The sequence below is a fragment of the Notolepis coatsorum genome (genome assembly GCF_963971535.1).
Source record: "Notolepis coatsorum genome assembly, chromosome: 3".
NCBI lineage: Eukaryota > Metazoa > Chordata > Actinopteri > Aulopiformes > Paralepididae > Notolepis > Notolepis coatsorum.
In genome coordinates this window covers 25,497,812-25,523,870 of record NC_140167.1, presented here as the reverse complement: position 1 = coordinate 25,523,870, position 26,059 = coordinate 25,497,812, and the positions used below count along the sequence as shown (strand labels likewise).

The 26,059-nt window shown below is 46.1% G+C and overlaps 1 protein-coding gene across 3 annotated transcripts in view; it reads left to right on the top strand.

Moving 5' to 3' along the window:
- The window catches only part of LOC311224548 (CAP-Gly domain-containing linker protein 4), a 105,277-nt gene that overhangs the window by 23,692 nt on the left and 55,526 nt on the right, over positions 1-26,059 (top strand). For all 3 annotated transcript variants that reach the window (XM_084309579.1, XM_084309577.1, XM_084309578.1), the window contains exons 5-6: positions 910-1,071; positions 7,296-7,414. In XM_084309579.1, the coding sequence (XP_084165705.1) occupies positions 910-1,071; positions 7,296-7,414 (281 nt within the window). The remainder of the gene's footprint in view (positions 1-909; positions 1,072-7,295; positions 7,415-26,059) is intronic.

Below are 26,059 nucleotides of genomic sequence, written 5' to 3'. Positions count from 1 at the left end.
CACTAACTATAATCACATGAACTAACATGAACTATAATCACATGAACTAACACTAACTATAATCACATGAACTAACAGTAACTCTAATCACATGAACTAACTAACTATAATCACATGAATTAACAGTAACTATAATCACATTAACCAACACTGACTTAGCTAGCCGTGGTTGAAGGTATGCCCCAATACCACCGATGCTAAGTACTGACCTAATGCATTGCTTTTACTCCACAGTATAGACTTTGGTCATCATTGGCCAAAAAGGATTGAGATGTTATTTTCCTCCAGTAGAGCGATGTACAGTAATGACACCCTTCTATGTGCCAAAAATACAGAAAATCAAGTTGTGTTGCTTTTATGTCGACACCGACCTGATGCTGATATCCCCTGCTTTAACCTGGTATTAGCATGATACCGGTATCCCTTGTTATTAACCTGTTACTAGCCTGATATCAGTATCCCTTGTTATTAACCCGTTATTAGCCTGATATCAGTATCCCTTGCTATTAAGCCGTTACTAGCCTGATATCAGTATCCCTTGTTATTAACCTGTTACTAGCCTGATATCAGTATCCCTTGTTATTAAGCCGTTACTAGCCTGATATCAGTATCCCTTGTTATTAAGCCGTTACTAGCCTGATATCAGTATCCCTTGTTATTAACCTGTTACTAGCCTGATATCAGTATCCCTTGTTATTACCTGGTACCAGTATCCCTTGTTATTAGCATGTATTTGGCCTGATCCCGGTGTCTGTACTACCCAACATGGTAGGCTTGTAAAAGTGTGTGTTCTGTACATCTATAGTGTCTGGTGTGGATTAGCTTGTCACTATTCCTCCACCATGATGTCTACAACACCCAAGCCTGTCTCTCTATCCCCACCCACCTCACCCCTCTGCCACCCCTCAGGCGATGCAGACACGGCAGCCGGCTTCGCCCGCCAGCTGCTCTCCCTGGGCGCCGAACCGGGCCTGCGCTCCCGCTGGACCAACATGAGAGCCCTGCACTACGCCGCCTACTTTGACGTTCCCCAGCTCATCCAGGTGGTGCTGCAGGCCTCCCAGCCTGGAGGTGAGAGGGAGGGAGGGAGAGGGAGAGAGGGAGGGAGGGAGGGAGGGAGGGAGGGAGGGAGGGAGGGAGGGAGGGAGGGGGAGAGAGAGAGAGAGAGAGAGAGAGAGAGAGAGAGAGAGAGAGGGAGGGAGGGAGGGAGGGAGGGAGGGAGAGAGGGAGAGAGGGAGAGAGGGAGAGAGGAAGAGAGGAAGAGAGGGAGGGAGGGAGGGAGGGAGGGAGGGAGGGAGAGAGGGAGGGAGGGAGAGAAAGGGAGAGAGGGAGAGAGAGAGAGAATAAATACATAGACTTCATTCGTTGTTTTGCGGTGGGCTTACTGATTCATCTAATGGCCTCAGTCTCCAGTCCTAGCACCTTCCTGAAAATGGAAAACCTTTTAACTCTGTGAGACTAGAGAGAGAGAGAGAGAGAGAGAGAGAGAACTTTGTTTATCTGAGCAAAGCAACAGTTGTGTTCATTTGATCTATAACCATAACTGCAAACGAATATGAAATGATTGCAGAGAGAGAGAGAGAGAGCGAGGAGGGAAGAAGGCGTCCTCTCGGTGCAGCAGAGGGTCAAAGACTTCTATTTAAACAGCCGCACTGAAGCTCACGGTCCGTTACATTTCCTGCTGGCGAATCAAATGAACTTTGGCATCGGGAGTTTAATCAGCAGAACAGCAGAGATATCACTCACCGCTCCTCCGGTGTGTATCGCATAACGCGCCCACAGGGCTTGAAATGTCACCGCCAGCCACCACCAAATTGCCGGCAAATGTTTGGTTACGGCTGCCGGGAAGTCCGTCATTTCTATTAGCCACTTTGGCAGGTAACCAACCTTGCATTTGAATCGGTCCCCGCGTGCCACGGGGGAAAAATTGTGGTCACTTAGTCGCAGACGATCTGGCAGCAGGGACGTGCCGTCGGGGACATTTAGTCAGGGGACATATAGTAGCAGTAGCGTCGTCCTCCCGCTCGGGGGCACACGGGGCGCTAACGCGGCGTGGAAAGAGGTCAGACGAGCGACGCCTTTCCTCTGCACCCTTCATCTGCGTCCTCGTCACCCTCTTCATCCTCCCAAACGCAGTTGCGAGGTAATAGTAACGACACGAAAGCGTGGGGATTGCCGCGCGTCGCCAGAGGCAGCCTCACTCTTCAAATTCACTCTTGTTATTCCCGCGCGTGAGTGAATCTACTCATGTTTCTTGAACCGTAGAGCACGTTTATTTCCTGTTAACATGCACACCTCTGCGTAAGAGAGAGAGAGGGGGGGGGGGGGGTTCTTGTAGATTATAGTCGTGCCGCGGGTCTGGTCCATTTCGTGCTTGTTCTGTACTAAATCTATCTTTGACTGCCATGAAATTCACCAGATTGGCTGGCTGGTGAAATCCCGAAGCGGTTCATGATTCCACACGAGTACATGTGCATTAGTGCAGCATGGCGGCGTGTCGTGGTATTCATGTGGACGTGAAGACATGAAGGGGAAGATCATCATGGCCCCTGATGCAACACAGACCCCTGTTGTAGGAACATATACAAACCGTGATAGATTGCAGAACAGCCCCAACTGGGACACGGTGTTGAAGGACATGGTTCAGTGTCTCGTTTGAGTCTCTGCAGTCGTCCTGTCGAGCCTCTGGGTGGTGGTGGAGTGTGTGTGGACCAGGGGGTGCAGTCGTCCAGTCCAGCCTCTGGGTGGTGGTGGAGTGTGTGTGTGGACCAGGGGGTGCAGTCGTCCAGTCCAGCCTCTGGGTGGTGGTGGTGGAGTGTGTGTGGACCAGGGGGTGCAGTCGTCCAGTCGAGCCTCTGGGTGGTGGTGGTGGTGTGTGTGTGTGTGTGTGTGTGTGTGTGTGTGTGTGTGTGTGTGTGTGTGGACCAAGGGATGCAGTCGTCCAGTCCAGCCTCTGGGTGGTGGTGGAGTGTGTGTGTGGACCAGGGGATGCAGTCGTCCAGTCCAGCCTCTGGGTGGTGGTGGAGTGTGTGTGTGGACCAGGGGATGCAGTCGTCCAGTCCAGCCTCTGGGTGGTGGTGGTGTGTGTGTGTGTGTGTGTGTGTGTGTGTGTGTGGACCAAGGGATGCAGTCGTCCAGTCCAGCCTCTGGGTGGTGGTGGAGTGTGTGTGTGGACCAGGGGATGCAGTTGTCCAGTCCAGCCTCTGGGTGGTGGTGGAGAGTGTGTGGACCAGGGGATGCAGTTGTCCAGTCCAGCCTCTGGGTGGTGGTGGAGAGTGTGTGGACCAGGGGATGCCTACCTTTTTCTGACAGGTGACCCGATACCCGCAGCAATAGGTTGTTCCCCTATTGTTACTATTCCAAATGTGCCTACAACATTTTCTTCCCACTGCAGATACCGAATCAGAGTCCTGAACTTTCAGTATCGGTCGATGGGGGGGCGTCAGTGGCGGTTGTCTGGTAATTGGAAGGTTCTCGGGTTAGATTCCCGGCTCCTCCCAGGCAGCGTGTCAAAGTGTCCTTGAGCAAGATATACAACCTCTTATCAAGCGGGCAGAAAAGTGGCAATTTTTGCACTTTAACTTGAGGACTACATACTTTTTTTGCAAACCAAAACAACATACTTTATACTTATAGCACATGCATGAGCCTGGTCTCTTTTAAAAGATGACATTCTGAAGTTTCTTATTCCAGAAGAAAAAAATTACTTTTAGTGCTAACGTAATAGAGTAACATAGGTCTGAACTTGAGTTGTAGAAAAACTTGTTACTCAAGTTTTTCTGTAGTAGTTAGTAGTCCAGAGGTAGTATTTCCCCAGAAGGTGGAATGGCTTAAAAATCCATAGCCTGAAGCCTTGGGTAGTACATATCCAAATTCATAAAGATCCATTCAGAAATGAGTGATTAGGAGTGATTTTGGTAAACTGTGTACAAAGAAGAACTCAGTTTTCTCATAGACTTCAATTCATTCGGCTGTTTTTCTCTTCCTGTTTTCGTGTTTTATTTTTTATTTACATTTTTTATTTAGATACCCATGTGGGGTATCATTGGAAAGCCACACTCATTGGCTACAACCCTCCACAATCATTTTCGAGATCGGATCTAGATTGACGCAACTACTGCAGCCTGAGTCGGGACTGGTATACCATCTGTGTGTGACTGTGAGGCGTAAGTTGTAAAGCGCTTTGGATAAAAGCATTATATAAATGCAATCCATTTACCATAGTCTACCAGTATAGACCATCGATTTGAGGTAATTGGATAAAGATGATTGAATTTCTCACCATTAGAGTGATGGAACATTCTTCTGTGTGTTAAAGATGCAAGCAAGTCACTTTGGTCTGATTTCTGGCACGTTATACATTTGTCGGATTTATCCGATACCAGTATGCAGTATCGGTGCATCCCTATTCCAAACCGAAGTCAGACAGGAAAATGGCCATGTTCGAATATGATTGTGAGACCAGTCTTTCAAAGCAAATAAAAAGGTGATTGCTGGTGACTGCTACGGGTCGCCAAAATCACCCATGAACTACTATAGAGGTGTGAGCGCTATTTGTAAAACACGGGAGAATGTTTTAAACGTTTTACCAAAGTGAAACATCTCTTATTAGGAAAGTTGGAGAGATTAAAACTCCCCCTTCATCTTCCCTCTCCTGTAACCTGTAACGTATCTTGGAGGAAAGGGGGCTCTTGAGTAAATTGTGTGTGGTTAAAAAAAAAAGACACAGTTAGAGTTGTAGTGCATGAGTGAACATTTAAAAGGGTGGGAGTTTTTATTCCAGTAATATGACACCATGACACGGACGGTCAGGGAGATATAATTGGGCTCCAATGTGATGCGACAGGAGCCGGGCGCAGAGAGAGACTGAGACGAGCAGTGTAGTCTAACAAACTATGTTATCTACATGCAGGGCAGAGGTACAGTACAGTAAGTACATTACACGCAATTCATAGCACTTAATACAAGATGCAGTGAAATTACGGTATGTTTTTTTTTAAAGGTCCCATATTGTTGTAATTTTCAACAAGTTAATTGGGTCTTTGATGCCCCTTAAACATGTCACACACACACACACACTGAAATACGATAGTTATCGTACATCGAGCAATGCTGTACGACGAGCCTGTACCGTCAAATAGAATTCAGATCAAACTGTTAAAGTAGGCATTGCAGATCAAATAATGACTCGAGATCCAGCAATATCATATCAAACTTACCACTAGAATCTTTTTCAGAAACGCATCATTTAGGTTCAGCTTTAGGTAGAAAAGAGAAGGTTTACTGGCTTGCTTTATCAGAGAGCCAAATGCACTGAAAAAGTTTTTCACAATATGGGACTTTTAATAATTGCCAAGGTAAGTCAAATATACTATGAAACTATCGACATATGCGTTAAAATGGATTGTTCGACTAGTCGATGGAAAATGTATGATCAACTAAGGATCAATAATCAACTATTTTATAGTGTTGCTCTGGATCCTGCGTGTCTGTTCTTTCTGAGAAGCTACGGGTGTATTCATGACATGATGCTACGGGTGTATTCATGACATGATGCTACGGGTGTATTCATGACATGATGCTACGGCTGTATTCATGACATGATGCTACGGGTGTATTCATGACATGATGCTACGGGTGTATTCATGACATGATGCTACTGGTGTATTCATGACATGATGCTACTGGTGTATTCATGACATGATGCTACGGGTGTATTCATGACATGATGCTACTGGTGTATTCATGACATGATGCTACGGGTGTATTCATGACATGATGCTACGGGTGTATTCATGACATGATGCTACGGGTGTATTCATGACATGATGCTACGGGTGTATTCATGACATGATGCTACGGGTGTATTCATGACATGATGCTACGGGTGTATTCATGACATGCCGTCTCTTAACACTTTCAGAGCCGGCCGTGTTTTCCTTTTTACCCCCTTGAATGCCCACATCCACTCCAATGTTAACGTTAATATCGCCTAATCTATGTTTTAAATTATGGCTATGTGTCTAATCTGCCCGTCGCATTATCAATGACCTATTTCCAGTCAACATTGTCGAAGCAGATTGTTTTTTTATCGGTTCATTTCTGTTTCATAGCATTTAGAAAACCCCTCGTTTTCACGGAGAAAAAAGAGGTTTCCATGATAATCGCCTTTTACTGGAATATTCTAGAACGTTGTCATTGTTCGGCCTATTTATGAATCGTTTTCAAATAAACGCTAGATTATCTATAGTATATTATGTGTACGCATGCACGCTCGTGGCGCACGCTGAAAATCGCTTCTCCTATTTCCTGACGGCGCGCACAGTCAAACAGCCTATCACATAATCACATAAAAGCTTATATATCCGTGAACACGGGTCTGATTATCCTTAGACTGGTAACATAGATTCCTTACCTGAGATCAGATGGTATCCAAATGGATTATTCCAATTCCTGATCGCCATTCGAAAAAATCGCTCCTTTTATTGATCGACCGTGTATACTGTAAAACACATATTCCCCGCTGCTCTTAGAGTCCAGCATGAAGCTGGTAGATGCCGGTTGCATGAGTGAGAAGTAAAATGTGAAGTGCGGGTTTTTTTTTTCTCATTCATTTTCATTTAGTTCAATCCAAAAGGGTGAATTACCATCAGGGAGACGATAGGGGGCACTTTTTCACATCTGAGCTGAATTTCCAACGCTAGACTCGGTTGATGAAATATGATTTCAGATCGCAAAAAAAAAAAAAAAAGAGAACAAACGAATATTCTCGTGAGTGGGCATTCAACCCGCGGGGGGTAAACACGAGAAAACTCGTGGATGGCATTCAAAGTGTTAAGGTCGCAAAGGATCGAATGCTTTCCGGTAAATTCACTTATGAAATTTTATTTCAATAAAAACATATTCATTATTTTGTGGGAAAATACATACCTGTATATATTAAGCCAATAGGGATTGCTATTTTTATTTTTTGTCCATAATCTAATTGAGCAACACAGGGATTCAGTGTCATATTCAATACTACACTAATAATACTGACTAAATGAATATGTGAAAAACTGTTTACAGTTTGCGATTTGTGTGCGATTATGTGCAAAATAAATCAGCCAAGTTCAACTCATAACTAAATGAGGCGTTTGGAATGACGTCTGCTTATGATGTGGTCAAATATTTATATTTGATTCCCCTTAATTCACATTATATTCCCTTTTAATTCCCATGGAAATGTTCCACCTTTTGAATCATTCCCCAAACATGCCCACCTATAGCATCTCTCTGTGTGTCGACTCCTACAGAGGTGGACGCCACGTGCAGTGATTTTGACTTCGGCACGGCTCTTCACATCGCCGCCTCCAACCTGTGTGGCTCAGCTGTCAGGTGTCTGCTGGAGATGGGAGCCAACCCTGCGTTCAGGGTACGTTGTGTTTGTCTCTCACACACACGCGCACACACACACACACACACACACACACACACACACACACACACACACACACACACACACACACACACACACACACACACACACACACACACACACACACACACACACACACACACACACACACACACACACACACACACACACACACACACACGCATGCACACACACACACGCATGCACACGCACACGCACACACACACACAGCCTATAGACCACCACAACACTTCCGGTATTCTGAAATCATGGGAGAGAGAGCAGGGGGAGACAATGAATGAATGTGGATGAGAGCCTTGACATTAAGTGGTTGTAGCTACGGCTGTGGGGGTGCTGGAGACACGATCCAATAGACCTTTATACACGACCTGAGTCTCCTGAACACGGAGAGACCAATCCCACTTTCTCGGCCGAGCTATAGTCACTTTTCCGCACCTACTCCCAAACTCTGCATGCGCAGATTGATAAACCTAGATCTCTGGACAATCCAGAGAGACTCCGTGGGCACTCTGCGCATGCAGGGTTCGGGAGTAGGTTCGGAAAAGTGACTATAGCTCGGCCAAGAGAGTGCCGATCGACTTGGGATTGGTCTCTCCGTGTTTAGGAGACTCAGGCGTATACAAGTCTATTGGATCGTGTCTCCAGCACCCCCACAGCCGTAGCTACAACCACTTAATGTCAAGGCTCTCATCCACATTCATTAATCCCCCCCCCCCCCCCCCCGCTCTCTCCTCCATGAGCTCAATGTAACGCGTAAGTGCAGCGGTCTATTGTGACAGCTGGTCTGATTCTGATGGATGCTGATGGAGTTTGATGCGGCAGCAGGTACGGAATGCGGAAGTGGCCGTTCACTTCAGTGTTAAAACTTTGCTGTAAAAACACCACATCACGAACCAAAAACAGTATAGGCAGAATAGACTGGTCGGAAGTCCAAATTGAGGCACGGCCAGCATCAGCGACCCGTCTCCTGTCCCCACTCGACTCCAACCCACACGTGGGACCCAAATAAAAAAATATTTAAATAAATGTACTTTGAGTGCAATGCCAAGTGGGGCTCTTTTGCCTAGAGATGGCTGTCAGACAGCAACATACGCTCGCGCACACGCTCGCATTCCAATTAGTTATTGTTGCCCTGTTAAACTGTTCTACATAGGCTGTTGACTCTGTTGAAGCTCTCTGATGTTGACTAATGAGTCGTAAAAATAGGCATCCTTGACATTTCAGTCACAGCCAGTTAGATGTCTAAATTCTTCGCCCGAACCATATACGATGTAACACACAGTGTGAAATAAGGTTTCAAAGGGTGTGCGATACTGCCACCTAGCAGGACGCGGCCGGTATTGCACTTTTGGGATCTCAGGATGATTTCCTTTGGTAACACCGAGGTCTGTGTCATTGCATAGAATAGAAATTTTATAAAAGAAAGAACAATGAAAACCCAACTATACTCGGGTATGGCGCTCAAACGCTGGCGAGATAACCCGACTATCATTGGGGCTGGCGCTGAAAGTGTTAACATGTCTTATTTCAAACTAGTGGCAATAAAATATAGAAAACAGACAATTAGTTGTTTATTTTACTTTTTGTCTGATTGTGTCCATAGATCACAATTACAATACAGAACTTTGAGGGTGTCAAAAACTAGTTTTTATGCATTTTACTTACACACAAAGACATGGAACTCCATTTCCCTAGTACCTACACACACCACACTTTCCACATTTCTTCGCATCCATATCCTGCTTCTAATTACAGAAAGGTTTGTTGATATATCATTCATAGCTGGGTTTATAGTACATTTTATACAAAAACTAGGCGGAAATAGATTTTTTTTTATTACCGTAGACAGTATTTCCTGATGTATGGGCTGATAAGAGGACATAGCCACAATCCCTTCTGGAAAAAGTTTTGTTTTGAATATCAACTAAATTAAACCAAGTTTTTGAATCTGGCATTATCCATGTTGGTGATTAGTGTCTCTGCGATATATGCAAATGTGGGCATATTTAATGGAAAATCTCATTTGCATATATAAACATACAATTCAGAAAACGTACAATATATTTCTCAGAACATCACTTCAGCAACGGCGCTCGAGTTCCTCTGCGTTCTCTTTCCCCCTCCCTCCTCCGTGAATGCAATGTGAAAAAGAGGACTAATGGAGGTGTTTTGGTTCACGGAGCTAATGACTGAAGGGTCCGGATATCAGCGGTGCAGGAGCCATTTCACACGATAACCTCTGTCATTTATCTCCGGCGCTGATGCGAGGTTTCTCTCCCCGTCTGTAGGCGTGCACAGTTGTAATTAGTTTGAGGCCCACGCCTCTGTCCCTTTTATCTGTTCATCAAGCCAGGCTCTTATATTTGTCCTCCATCTCTCTCCAATCCCTTTTTCTGGGATTTAATGATATCCATCCTGAGGGAACTTATGCGAAGCAGCAATATAGGCAAAAAGTCTGGACCACGTGCGTCTCTTTTCATACGTATCACCACGCCACGCTCCGCTGGAACGGGGCCATTTGGAATCTCACTGCCGTGCTGCTCTAGTTCCGTTCCAGCGGCCACATCTTCTCTCTCCACCATTAACCTTCCCAGAGCTTTACATTTATTTTTTTTATTTTTTTACTGAATGTAGTCCTCTGTCGTTCCCTTTTATTCGCTGCAGTAAAACTCAAGCGGCCCAAGAGGGCGTTCCATCGATCCTGACGGGAGACCTTTGAGAGGAGTGGCAAACATGTTTAGTGTTGAGAGAGAGGTTTAGTGTTGAGAGAGAGAGAGGCAGAGAGAGAGGCAGAAAGAGAGGCAGAGAGAGAGGCATATAGAGAGAGAGAGAGAGAGAGAGAGAGAGAGAGGCAGAGAGAGAGCGAGAGAGAGAGAAGCTAATCAGCTGTATGTACAGTACAGAGTTGTAAGAGTAGGGTAGTAGTCATTTCATTGATTGAAAACTTCATTAGCAGATTGCAGAATGGGTACAATACAGTACGGCTCAATACACACAATTGTTAAGGGGATGCAGACCAGAGAAAGACTTTCGTCTTGTTTACATCAGGGTCCCCCATTTTCAATTCATAATGATATTCTGTGGTTGGTTGGTTGGTTTGTTTGTCTGTTTGCTCACATTTGGGTGTTTTTATTTTTCTTCCAACTCAGTTGGTATGAAATGCTATAATATGAGCAGGCGTTTATGCTTGGAATATCAATTCCCCAGACATGCTTTGAATGACCCTCTACCTTCTCGGACACCCGACACAGAGTCCGCTTTACCTGCTGCAGGCATCTACCGTCGTGTTTGAGGATAATGTATAATATATAATAATAATATTTTCAGATATTATTACTTGTAGAAGTTTGCGTGTCTTACAGGTGATATTCTTCCATCCAACACGGCAGTCTTTTTTCCACCCCCGCATTCCACCAGATGTGTCATATAGGCTCATCTGTTCAGAGATTCTACCCTCCTCCACGGAACATGCTCTTCTTATATTTGACCACCGGAGGGCAGCAAAGTGCTGCACAGCGCTGCACACCACTCTCTCAGAGCCCAGTGCATACACTTTTGCCTCCCGAAGCATTGATGTGTGTGTGAGAATCCAAAAGGTTCCGTGAGCAGGTCAATGGCGGACGGCTTAAAAACATGAATCACCATCTTCTTTTCTCAGCCCATTTCTATTTACTGACTCAGCGGAAAAAAAGATATCTCCTCATCTCACCATCTCACCGAATGCCAAAAAGCGCTGTTGAGCTGAGATTATTTTCTGCCTGCTTGTCTTCGGGGCTTATCGGCTGTTGGCCCGCGACCACTGGCCCGGGAGATACGGCCCGCTTGTTTTTTAGCGGTTCTGTTATCGCCCCGTCAGCGATCACTTTTGATGTTCCCTGTCCCTCATCAGGTCTGTATTTGGCACCTGCCATGAGTCAGCCTGTCATGAATAAGTGAGGAGTTTTTTTTTTGCTGGCTCACAAAGTGAATGACTTCTGAGTCAGCTGTGTGTTTGTGTGTGTGTGTGGGTGTGTGTGGCGTGTTGTTGTCCTAGTCCTGTTGAGTAGTGTAGCCACTACTCTTCCTGGGATCCAATGGTGGAACGAACTTCCCACCACGGTCAGCACAGCCGAAACACGAGCAATCTTTCGCCCTTGACTAAAAACACACTCCTTCGATCAATATCTGAAATAAAAAAATGTATTAATGAAATACTAACCCTCTTACGGACTTCTTCTATCATGCACTCTTCCTAATATACTAATATGTCTCTACTACTATGCACTCAACACTGCTGCACTCAAAGTTTCAACACTTTGATGAACATTGTTACTCAGCTGATTGAGTTGTACCCTTCCTGCTGACTTGCCGTACAGAACTTGTAAGTCGCTTTGGATAAAAACCTTCAGCTAAATGACAAAATGTGAAATGTAAATGTATAAATTGACTAAAACTATAGTAACGATAGATAGGCCTATATCAAGCTTCACACTAGCACTAAAAGTGCGTTCGAAAAAAGGGCGGCGATACAGTTGGCTGTTGTCACACTACTACGGTAATCTACGACACTGTGGAAGAATCCCAGAGTTAAACCTATTAAATCACTATTAAATCTATATTGATCATGAAGTTCTGCCCACGTACATAATGGATGAATCCAGTTCCTCCACACTACCCATGAGAGCTGAATCCAGTTCCTCCACACTACCCATGAGAGCTGAATCCAGTTCCTCCACACTACCCATGAGAGCTGAATCCAGTTCCTCCACACTACCCATGAGAGCTGAATCCAGTTCCTCCACACTACCCATGAGAGCTGAATCCAGTTCCTCCACACTACCCATGAGAGCTGAATCCTGTGCCACCACACTACCCATGAGAGCTGAATCCAGTTCCTCCACACTACCCATGAGAGCTGAATCCAGTTCCTCCACACTAGTACCCATGAGAGCTGAATCCTGTGCCACCACACTACCCATGAGCGCTGAATCCAGTTCCTCCACACTAGTACCCATGAGAGCTGAATCCAGTTCCATCACACTACCCATGATGGCGCAGCCTTACGTTTCCGGAGGCGGGCGCTTTGCAAACTCAGACTTTCTGCCTCAGGATTTCCAATGTCTTGTTAACCGAGTTTTCTTTTTACGAGATGCCCCCCCCCCCCCCCCCCGGACCGACCGTGAAGCTTGATGAAATGGTCTGGCTACGCAAGATTAGCTTACACTCAATGTTCTTAGCCTCCTCAGTCCTGGAAATAAATAGGCTAACCAGGCCTACCACTTTATTTAACCAGGTTTGTCCCATTGGGATCCAGGATCTCTTTTACATGCGAGACCTGGCCAAGAATAGCAGCAACACAGAGTTTCACAAATAAACACATTACAGATAAAAGTATAACATCACAAAATAATCAGATAAAACACTGGTTACAATAGGCTTCACCATCAGCCTTAAATGGCTACTGTACCAAGCTTTGCATTTTAAGATCAGACTGAAGATTGTTCCAAGCAGTAGGTGCGGAAAACCTAAAAGCTTTCTTTGCCATTTCTGTTCGGACTTTGGGAACAAAAACAATGTAGAAAGTCCCTCAGACAGGGATTGCAATTTCCATCGTTCATATTTGAGATGAACGTCCCATTACAAAAAACTAACGACAAATACAGTAAAGTCAATTAAAGAAAAACACACTGTACAGTAATATATCAGACATTATTACATTTAGTCATTTAGCTGTCGCTTTTGTCCAAAGCAACTTACAAATTGTGAACAAGTCAGCAGGAGGGGTACACCTCTAGCAGCTAAGGGTCAGTGGCGTTGTTCGTCAAATAGTATTGAACTTGAGTGTTGAGTGCATAGTACTGTAGTATAGACATATTAGCATGATAGTATAGTAGTAAGGTAAATCTAACCCTAACTAACCATACTGTCATGCACTTGTCCTAATAAACTAACCTACACTGTAGCACTCAACACTTTGATGAACATTGTTGCTCAGCTGATAGAGCTGTGCCCTTCCTGATGGCTTGTCGTACAGAACTTGTAAGTCGCTTTGGATAAAAGCGTCAGCTAAATGACTAAATGTAAATGTAAAGGTACAATGACAAGTAGTAATGTAGTAAGGTAAAAAAAAAAGACAGTAAGGTTAGTTACAAATAAATAAATATATATATTGATTGAAGAGGTGTGTTTTTAGTCAACGGTGGAAATTGGCCGGGTTTCAGCTGTCCCGACTGTGGTGGGAAGTTCGTTCCACCGTTGTGGAGTGAGGACCGATAATAGCCGGCTTCTCTTTGATGACCCCTCAGGACCTCAGATCGGAGTGGGTCTGAGGTGGCCAGAACATGCAGAGCATAGGGGTCTTGAGGGGGTGTAGTTAGAGACCATTGACCAGAGGAAGGCGGGAGCCGTTCCCCTCACTGCACGGTGTGCCAGGTCAAGGACCTTGAATGAATGGACATACAGGCATAATCACGGTACCTTCTTCAAAAGTAATTGCTTTTTTAAAATGTCATTAAAAAAAAGAAAAAATGTAATCTGCATTGTACACATTGTAGGCGGTGGAACTTCCACGTGACTCGTTGTCATTAACATAAATGTTATTAATATATATATATATTAATGAAATATTCTAGTACAAGCTTCTTGGCCAAGATAGAATATAGATGTTTCTAAAGAATGTTGTGAGATTGCATGCAAATCTGTCCTTCAACTGTGAGCCAAGAGAGACCAGCATGCATTCTCTCATCACTCTGGACGGTGGAGACTGGAGAGACCAGCATGCATTCTCTCATCACTCTGGACGGTGGAGACTGGAGAGACCAGCATGCATTCTCTCATCACTCTGGACGGTGGAGACTGGAGAGACCAGCATGCATTCTCTCATCACTCTGGACGGTGGAGATTGGAGAGACCAGCATGCATTCTCTCATCACTCTGGACGGTGGAGATTGGAGAGACCAGCATGCATTCTCTCATCACTCTGGACGGTGGAGATTGGAGAGCCATATGTGCGGTTTTGCCCTGTGCCAGTCACTGCACTTGATGGGGACGCGCATAGCGGTTATTTTGAGAGGCGGCTATCAGCTGTCACTAACCGGATGAGAACCACTTAGCCGTGGTTTTCACTTAGCCTTGTTCCAAGTGGTGGTATGCCGTGCGCACAATCTACCCATTTCACATTATATTCATCTCTCTCTCTCTCTCTCTCTCTCTCTCTCTCTCTCTCTCTCTCTCTCTCTCTCTCTCTCTCTCTCTCTCTCTCTCTCTCTCTCTCTCTCTCTCTCTCTCTCTCTCTCTCTCTACAACTTAGGCTCTCTCTCTCTCTCTCTCTCTCTCTCTCTCTCTCTCCCTCTCTCTCTCCCTCTCTACAACTTAGGCTCTCTCTCTCTCTCTCTCTCTCTCTCTCTACAACTTAGGCTCCACACAGAGATCATCCACGAGAACACTGTTGCTCATCATCACACGACGACGCTTGCTGATGCATAATGTTAGCTAACTACAAAAATGCAGCGAGCCTGAGTGATGATGACTGTAATTTACTCATCATTAACACTTGTCAAACTGACTGAAACTCATGTCCGCAGTACAGACCCCGTCTTTGATTGAACAGGTGGAGATGGAGATTGTGAAAACGATGACGCAGACACCCACTCTTGCTTCCAAGACGAACACCGCTATGTGCAGAACATATTGTTGCAGCTTCCGACGTGACAATGGAGCCATGTAAACACTGTCATGCCCCACAACTTACAATTGACCATAATCATTTCACCACACAAGCACCACCACAAAGCCCACTATCTATGGAGCTTACATGATCGTCGTCGATCATCCTTGATCATCAACACTACTCGGAGAATGACAATAAAGAACCATGCGACAGTGGCTCGGGAGGTAGAGAGCAGTCGTCTGGCAATCCGGAGGTTCCCGGTGAATGTGAGGAACAAAATTGTAAAGTGCTTTTAGATAAAAGCCCTATATAAATGCACCGTTTACCATTTACATGCAGACCACTTTGTTCATCCGTCTGAGACGGCATACAGAACAGCCACGGAGCCGTCGGCCTCGTTCCGCTTCATAACGTTATTCCCAGTATTGTATGTCCGGCCAGCACGACTAGCCAGTCCTTTGACAATCGCCAGTCTGTTCATTTTTCTGCCTGCAAATGTCCGACTATTTTGAAAAGCTCAACAAATAAACGTTTTATATTTCACCAGTTTTCCACCGTGTTGCCTACTTCATATGCAGATTACAGTAGGCCACTGTAATAGCCGAAGCTGAATAACTTACTCGGTCAGAAGAGACCTGGTTAATACAGTTTATTAACTCAGTCCAAAGTATCAATACAAAAAGAGTCAGAGAACGGCTGGATGACTCTCAGCGAGGTGACTAGCTGGGACCCCCGGAGTGAGAGCGCCCCCACCGGATCTTCGACATCGTTATGCCTACAACACTGACAGGGGTGGGGGCCATAGGCATAGATATATATAGAACACTAGATAGCTTAAGGCGGAGTCACCAGCGTCGCTGAACCGCCGCCATCTTGCCCCAGTCAGCCTTGAGTGAGGGTGAGTGATCTGCATAGACAAAAATACTCATAACTCGCAAATCTGAACAGGCGAGCCCAGCGTCTCCAGATTTTGTGGCGAGCGCCTTGCCCACTACGCCACGTAGCTGCCCTCATAACTACATCTTTGATGTTTATAGCAAACCAACCCGTTTGAAAATCAGTAAAGAATTGAGCAATCTATGGTTATTTAAATAGTACATGCACCATAGACATTAATGTTATCAGTAGCTGAGCTGCCTGGGGCAAGATGGCCGCCCTACGACGACGTCGCTCTCCATTGGCCGGCAGCGCGGGTAAGCTATCCTAGTGTTTTCTATATATCTATGGCCATAGGTATAAGGGTATCATGACATTTTGGGGAAAGGTGGGGGAGGGTTCGTTGGGGTTAAGAATGAGGGATGAGGGTAGGAAGGGAAGATGGGTGAGGGAGATCAAATAGTCAAGTCAAGAGTTTATTCATCACATACATACCAGGGCATACAGTGAAATGCAGTTGGCCATGCCTGCTACAATTGTGCAATAAAACAATAGTAGTAATAATAATAAGAAACTAGAATAGACATGATAAATAGACATGTTAATAAATCACTTAAAGGCACTGGATCCTAGGGCTGGGCGATATGACCAAAAACGTTATCGCGATAAAATTATACAATTATTTTAATATAATTCGATATCGATAATTATCGTCGATATAATGTCTGTCAAGTTTAATTAACTTCTAATATGCTGCTGCGAATGTCTCAAGTCGAGTTGATGTCGTCATCAGTCCGCGCACGTTAACAGTTAGCCGACAAGCAGAGTATCTCATGACAATAAATATGACACTAAAATACTCTCTTCCGCCACAATATATTGAAACGACGTCCACTCCCACACTACTATAAACGTGGCCTCAGAATTCAAAACACACACATACTCGGCACGTAAATATATAAAACAGTGCCGTGCAAGCTAGGTATCCTAGCCAGCCTGTTGCTTCTAAGCGGTGTATTCCACGACAATGTGCTAAATATGACACTAAAATACTCTCTTCCGCCACAATATATTGAAACGACGTCCACTGTATACCCCACACTACTTAAACGTGGCCTCAGAATTCAAAACACACACATACTCGGCACGTAAATATATAAAACAACGCCGTGCAAGCTAATTAGCCTAGCAAGCCTTGTTGTTGAGTGAGTCCTAGTACCTCTGGGTCTCCTTCCGGATCTCGTTCGCTTTCGGCCATCTCCTTCACTGATTGGTTGTTAGCTGTTGTGCGTATGCACGTCACGTCATCACGTAACGTTGGTTGTTGTTAGTGAGTGTGCTGAGCCGAGGCTGAACGGAGCCAAGCTTGGAAATCGATATATCGAAACTTTGCGACCACGTTTCATGTTTATTTCGAGGAAATAATTTATCGCGATAGTTATCGTTATCGTTTTATCGCCCAGCCCTACTGGATCCTATATACACTCCTATACAATGTGCAGTTTTACTTCTATGTCCCTATGCTATACTTGCTGTTACTAACTATACTATGCAACAATCACAACAAGTAATTTTCTAAAAGTGTCCTTTTTCCCTTTGTTTAAAGGGATCTATGGTGCGTTTGTGTGTGATCTAGTGCAGAATGTTGTGTTGTGTGTGTGCGTGTGTATGTGTGTTCATGTGTGCTTATGTGTGGAGAGATCAGTGTTCAGATGGCCTGAGGGAAGAAGCTGAGCCTTAGTCTCTCTGTTCTTGTTGCATGTATACAGAGGTGCTTGCCTGACCGCAGCAGCTTGAACAAGCTGTTGTTGTGGTGGTGAGGGTCTTTCATTATTCTGCAGGCTCTGGATGTGCAAATAGAGGTGGGGGAAGGGAGTTTTATCTCCAACAACGTGCAGTCAATTCATCTTTAAACAAATTTCCGGGACCAACACAGGACCAACAGTCTTTTTACCATGGCGTTGATACAGCCACTTGTCTAAGATCTGTGTCAAAATCAGTAGCCTACAGGTTGAGTGTCCTTCTTGTAGGAATGTTGAAACAGTTCAGAATTGACATACTGTATGTTTACTTAGAAGTGGAAGTATGCTGAGATCTGCGGTTTCCCCGAGCCGGAAAGTGCTCTTGTAGCCCTCCCGTATAGGAATGATTTGGGCAAACACTCCCCCCAAAGCTCAGATTAAAATATGGCACACTAGTTTAGCAATGTATTCAGCCACCATTCTTTCCATCAATATTCTCTAGTCCAGACTGTAATATTTTTTTATCGACTGGAGACGTTTCCTTACCTCCTCTAGTAGTACTGGTTTCAAATCAGATCGATCCTACAGTGTTTATTTTTCACAACACATGCATGTAAATGTGTATGTCATCCAAAGCCACATACATATCCTACTATGTTAAATAGAGCAGTGACATCTCATAGATAGGGTTACTCACAAGAAGCTGGAATCACACTCGGTCACCTTGTTTATTTAGCACGGCTCGCTGATCTTAGGTTAAAAAGACACCTCTTGGATCCTGTCCCACTTCTGGTGACAAAGTGGTTTAGTCAAACAGTATTTACACGGTGGACGTCGTCGTCTGTTAACACTGATGTCAAAAGGGCGCCCAGGCTCCATGTCAGCAACCTCGGTCAGCACTTCCCCACTCTCTCCGTTCGGGTCTCGGCAATCCATCACTTAGAAGTTATCTTAGGGTTTGGCGTTTGGCCACGTATGCCGCCGTGTGAGAGATCGGGACATCTCACTCGGCCGCGTATCAAGGTGCTCTCTCAAGTCACAGTCCTCGCTCTCTTATTTCCTTTCTGTCGCTAGGGGACGGGAGTCTAGATTTTGTCGTACTTGACTGTCGCCTAGGAAATTGTGCCGCTTGAATGTGAAACGTATACAGGAAGCTCGACAGCGGAACGGTGGAACGCCTGCTGCCTGCCACACCAGCCGAGAACCTCCGTTTCAAATCGCCCTTTGGCTCGTGGTTGAGGAGAGAGTCATACATGTACAGTAATGGGTTTGAACTGAAAATAGTCATCACGTTTTGCTGGAGAGAGTTAACTAAGCTGAGATTGTGGAAATACTGGATGATAACATTATCTCCTGTAATTGTCAAATGGCCGTGCTCCAGTGGTGTATTAACATGTATAATGAGGAGAAATGAGCTGTTTGAATGAAAATATAACTGTCTTTCTTTGCCCCATTTCTCATGTAAAAAAAAAGAAGAAAAGTGGATTCCAAGTCATTCTTGCTGTTCGCAAAAGTTAAAAGTAGTAGTTATTTTCTGCCGATTCACCACGGCCATTGTCTTCCGGTCAGGATCAGGCCCGTGAGTTATACCGCCACCCAGGCCGACTAAACGTCCTTTCCTCGGACGCATACCGTATTCAAATTACGCAGCATGGGTCCAAACTTAACCGTGTTAATTAATTAGGCTTTATTCATCGTCACACATCATGCATACAATTGGGCTCATTGGATCCACAGAAGTCTCATAGCCATGTTTATACAATTCCAAGGCTGTTTAAATTAAAATGCACCATTTTTAGAATGGGCAAAAATAACACATTTGTACTGCATACTGCATGGTTGTTGTCCACGATTGCATCGGATTGACGTAAAGTGGGCATGTGTGTAACATTTACATTCAGATGTCGTGACGTAAGAGATCAAGGGGCCCCATTGAAGATGGTACAGTATTATTATGTACAGTGATACAAGTATGAATATACGATGGTAGTAAGCCATACTGGCCAGCGGTATAACTAATAACATTAGGGATATATACAGATATAGTACTGTATGTACTAGGGCTGCAACTAACTATTATTTTGGTAGTCGACTAATCTGTCGATTATTTTTTCGATTAGTCGACTAATCTAATGATTATTTCTGTCACACCCTCCATCTCTGCTTCCTGTGGGCGCGGCTCCTTTTCCGGGCTCTTAGCAGACTTCTTAACATAACAGACCGACAGTACGTTTGGGGGAACTAATGGGATAACTGGGGTTGCGACAAAAGTGCAACTAGGGCTAAAAACACAATGAAATAAAATAATAATAATAATAAATAATATATCCTTCTTAGCAGACTTCTTAGCTTAACATCCCAGGGAACTAATGGGATAACTGGGGATGCTGTTTGTTCCTGACAAGAGTCTCAAAGTCTGGGGTGATGGTAGACAAAGCAACTCTGAGGTCATGCTCAATGTCCAATCTGTTCCTCTGCTTTGTCTTCAGCTGGACCAGAGCTGAGAAGCCACTTTCACAAAGAATTTTTTGTATTTTTTGTATACAACGCATCAACGCAAAAATTCGGCGTCGACGAGTTTTTATGATCGACGTCGTCGACTAATCGTTGCAGCCCTAGTATGTACAGTGCACAGAGTGGGTATGTATACTACACGTATGTAAACAGGAATATATGCAGATATATTCATGTGAATCATTTGATCGCGCTTTGAGAGACGGCGCGCTCCCGCTCTAGCACTGACCTCGCATACCGAGAGAGAAGAGTTGGGAGGAATGGAGCGATGATGGAGTTTCACTCAGTTTCACTCAGTTTCACAAGTGTCTCCACTAATGGTGAGTCAATTGCAGTTGTTGTGTTGGCTAACATTATGTACTAGCAAGCTTGTTGGGATGACGAGGAGAAGTGCTAAATCGTGGACGATCGTTGTGTGGGTGTCTGGTGAGATATAATGCAGATATGTCTTGCTGCTGCGTTTTGCCAATTTTTTCTCATTACCGACTTATGATTGCAAATTATGCTACAAAGAAAAACCAAACTGCATCCGTCGTGACCACAAAAAACAATGAATTTAGATTTAGACCTAATTGATTCTATTAGAATTTATTCTAATTGAGACCAGCCTTTATTTGTCAAAACGTGTAGATATACCTGTCCAGTAAAAGGGACTCTGCCTTTAACACGTTGGTCGCCAAGAACGGCGTAAGTCATTATTGCCCGCCATGCGTTGAACGCCAACAACGGCGTAAATAGTTTTTGGGATCAATATTTCATTTTTTCGCCATGGCATAATTCATCCAGCCTCCCTCCGGACTGCAGCGGCACCCTGTATGAGATTGCAACGCCTCAATACCGCCGCCTGGTGGATGGTCTGGCGAGTTACACTCTCGCCAAAACCGGAAGTGGCGATCGGTGCATCGAGGAAATCCCTCCGGCAGTCATATCTTGTTACGTGGATCCAGACAAACACTCTAGTGCATTTCGATCGCTTTCGAAACGCAATAATCGATATGATTTCGGCGTTTATTGCGCCATACAAACCGGAAATGGATGTAGGAGATCGACGTCAAATAATTGGGATCTTTTTCCTCCAGTCTCATCGGCGAACGGTAAGAGGAATATAATGTTATTTTCAGCCCGATTGTTTATTCATTTCACTGCAAACCATCTGCTCAACATATCAACCCATACTAAATAAAGCCGTTACTGACGATCAAGGAATTATAAACGACCCCCCCCCCCCCCCTTTCCTTCACGCATGATGAAGCATAATGTATACCGATCATATACATTTGAATTTTTTTATATAGCGCGTATAGGAAAGAAACGGCAATCGATAATCTATCATATGCGTCAGGGCCTATAACTCTCGTTTTTGGAATTACAGCAGAAAACCTTAAAACATACTTATATTCTAGACAGTATTAACGTTAGGTTATGACTATAACCAAGTTCTGTTAGTTAGGGGCGATGCTTGGCATCGCTACTGCACTATCTCGCGTACGTGCACGCGTACTGAATAAACCACAAATGTACCTCTAATACCAGTATTAGTCTGACCACACCCCTCATCAGCTTACCTTCATAAGCAGGTGTGTGGTCACCTGCTCTCCTCCTTCCCAAGCTTTCACCACAAGGTGAGGACAAGGGCTGCAGCGGCCGTCCGATGCCAAGCATCGCCCCTAACTAACAGAACTTGGTTATAGTCATAACCTAACGTTCTGTATCGTTAGTGGCTTAGCTTGGCATCGCTACTGCACAAGGGAGGCCAAGCGGAGCCACTTGGCTGACAAATACACCCCGCTGACAGCCCCCCAAAACCATCAGAACAGGGAGGGCCGAGCCCCCCCGACCCCCCCTAATGGAGGGTAGCCCCCCTATTAGGGACGTCACGGGAGGGCGACGGACCCGACCGTGCGAAGAGGCACTCAAGCAACTCAACGCACAGGGTGAGCAGACCGTGGCTTGACCCCACGACTACACACGCGCACAACCCGCATGCCACCCGGGAACGAACGGAGGAACAACCTCGTTACTGCCCCCAGAATCACGGGGTCAAGGGCAAACCCAACCCCGTGGCAAGGCCGTAGCAGCGGAGCACGAAGGAAGACCCAGACCCACCAAAAGGACTGGACTCCCTAGAATGGGGGCCCGGAGAAGTCCATGATGCCAGCATCAAGACCCCACCAGGTGGGCACGTAGTGCCCCGCCCCCCACATCGCCAGCGTATTCGGACAAAGGCCCCTCAGTTACTGCACCTGGTATTCCCAGGCGGAACCAACCAGGCCAGAACCTGCCCAGCTTCCGAGATCGGACGAGATCGGGCGTGTTCAGGTCGGTATGGCCGTAAGCCGAGCGGGCCCCGTCCCCCCAATAGTACACCGCCTGGCACACTGACCCTGCAGAATAGGCAGTCAGCATGGCCGTAAGCACACAAAAAAGGTTAACCAACGGAAGCAGGCAGCGCACCGGGGAAAAACCAGGCAACAGGCTGTTAACCCTAGCCTGGAGACTGCGGACGAGACAGGCGCCAGAGGGGACAGCTGAACACAGCCGCCCCGGCGGAAGGAGCGTAAGCTGGCGGTGTTGCATGACCAAGCCTCCATTTAACAACCCCCACCCAGAGGGGTCGAGGCAGAGAAGGCTGACACGATTGGCAGACGTCATGAACGTGCAGGGGCACCCTCAAACGGTGAACCCGGGAGTTGACACTGCTCCAACACACCAGGGAATCAACCACCTCGGTGTTACCCAATGCGGTGGTTGATCCTATAACCCCTCAAGAAAAAACTCCAAAACACACCTGCGGGTATACACCGGCTATACCGCAGTACAAGTGTTTCAGTTTCCAAAAAGGGTTAACCCAGGCCTACGGGTCGCAAACATCACTTCGGACCGGGCCTGGCGGTACGGGAAGCACAGGGTCACCAGAGGAGGTCAAAAAACCACCCCCACAGGCCCCTCTTCGCCATGCGTGAGAGAGGAGCGAAAAATAATGGAGAACCAGCCCCTAAGCACACCGTACCTGGTATTCCCCGGCGGTCTCCCAACCAAGTACTAACCAGGACCAACCTGTGTAGCGGCCGAGATCCGACGAGATCGAGAGCGTACAGAATGGCATGGCTGTAAGCCATGACGACAGTGCTGAGTAAAAACATACCCAACCAGGGTCTCCATAGCGCTTAACCCTGTGACACCCAGACCGACCTGGCATTTTTCCCCCTGAAAAAAGCCCAAGTCCCTCAGGGTACCAGAACAGCAGATCTGCATCCCCGGCGGACAACGGGTTCAACTGATCTGGACCAGCGTGACCAGAACCAGTCCCGTGCCCTAACCACGCCGACATGCCTACTCCAGGAGAAGGGCAGATATGCGTGTTGATCTTAACATGAAAAGAAGGCGCCACCCAGACGTTCGGACGAACCGCGCCTGGTGGCCCACCCCAAGGGCGTGAGACCCCACTACATATGTTCAGATCCATCCCGTCATCATCCCCCAGACATGAACGAGAATCCGTCGACAACCCACCCAGGTCATGGGATGTGGTCGCCGGAAGAGGAAAAACCCCCATCTCAGTTGCTTTATAAAAACGCTGTTTCAACCACAAGCAACCAAGGCGTGCCAGTCAATCGCCTGTTTACAGCGAGCTAGCACTATACGTGCGTCGGGACACACCCCCATCAATGAACAGGCTATTTAGACCTGTCATTGAATCCCCAAGGCGCCCAGGGGAACGACAAGAGGGGTGTGACACTCCCTAACTCCAACACTTCTGGAATAGAAAGAAGGAAGCATCAACAGTATGTATCCCAGTCTACACAGCCGGGGTAAAAAATGTTCACATTTTTACATCCCACCACCCTCCCATAGGAAAGAGACGGGGATCCCCAGAGAGACTTCCCACGCGAGCTGTACAGATTGAAAAGAATATATTGCACCTCGAGCCATGTAAAAAACTGGTTTTAGGGCCTCCGGGGAAGAGGCACTGAACCCATACACACTCAATAAACGAATTGAATCGAATATACATACAATAGAAAAGGACCCTTCTAGAGGGTCCACTCACTTTGACAATCTGAGGAGGAAGGCTCTGTACTCTGATGGAGGCTTCCTCACATGGAAGAAGGAGTCCGAACTCACAGAAGGCCTGAATAGGCGCTTGGTGAGGAGGAGCCCTGACCACCCCCCCTGAAAACAGATCCATCACATGGACCTGAACAGCACACGGAAGTCCTACCAACAGAGACGCGCACGGTGACGTACTCTATGGCGGGGGAATTCCTGCGGTGCACACGCCCAATATACCAGGCCGTGGGACCAGGAACTCCCTCCCCCCCCCCCCCCCCCCGTAACGTGCCGAACCACCACGTGACGGGAACCTTGAAGGACAGGGGGTGTACCCCTGACCGACAGAACAATGGGGAGAGGAAAGGTTACCAGTTCACCCCTTTACGACCCCACACCCATGATACGACGTAACGACAAAAAGAGAATATGACACAGTCATAGTCAGCTCTATGAAGCGTTTCACAGCTCCACACAGCGCATGAGCTAACCTGCTATCTGATTTTTACTAAGGAAAAACACAGAATAGAGAAGGCTCTAAGAACCCCGGTCCAACATACACATGTGCTTCTGTGGCCAGTACAACCCAGTTGTAGGTCACATGACACACACAACCCATCATCACCTACAAAAAATGGCAAAAACACTCAACAGAGGAACGCCGTTTTTTTCACAATGAGAGAATACATCATTCTTGATTAGTATCGACCACAGGCCTTGCTAAGCACACATGACAGCAACCAAACCAATTTCCTTTTAGGAAATAAGTTTCTCCAGCAGATTCAGCACAACCTCAGCAATCAAGCTAAGAGTTACATCGTATCCCTACCACACAAAAGACACAATTAATGCACAACATGTCTGATAGGAGGTGATAAAGTCCCCAGGGAACCGGGGGGGAAAGAACACAATCCTCCTATTTTACCCTCAATACGGCCAGTTAAAACAGGAAAACCTGTTAATGTGTGAACTCACTGTTCATTGTCATCACAGTCTGAGAAAGAACATTCTTTTACTCACTTGTCACCAAGCATAGCTTCATAGGTTAGTTGCCTTAGTAGTGAGTACACGGTACACATAAACACCATGATGTTTCTCACACAACAACCAGATCAATACATCACGATCTGCACGGAGAAGCTAACTGCCAGTGACAAAAACAGCTCACACACAACCCGCAACGTATCCCAAATGCATTGCAACAACACACGTTTTGGGAAAAAACACCGTTATTCACAATACATTTAGCAAAGTAAAACCAGAAGACGTGTTATGAGGTCTGGCCAACCCCGTACCTACCCGGAACGCAGATCAGCGAAGTGCAGTCACAAGACACCGTAGAACACAGCCGTCCTGTGTTGTTCGATCCGGGCAGCGTCGCCGCTCCACCAGTCGCTACAGTCCTCTTTGTTGACGCAATCCCCGTCTAGGCTCAGGCAGGGTCGACGAACATCCCCTGTCAAGGATGACGTCGTGGTCAAGAGTGTAAAACATGTTAAAATCAAAGCACGTTCAACAGAATAGCATCAAGCTAACGGCTGCTCCAACCGTTCGGGTGCTATTGCTTCCGCTCGCGAGACGCCGATCTAACGACGCACGCGATCAGAAGCGAGCTTCCGGCGGCGCGCGAGAAGCTAAGCTACCCCGCGCCAGGCCACTGACCGGCTAACCGTAAGCTATGAACATGTAAACAATGACATAACACTCACCCAGACAGGCCGCCGTTCTGAACCCCTCCTCACTTTTTAAGAGAAAAGAGAAAACAAGACGTCAACACCGCTTCACAACGGT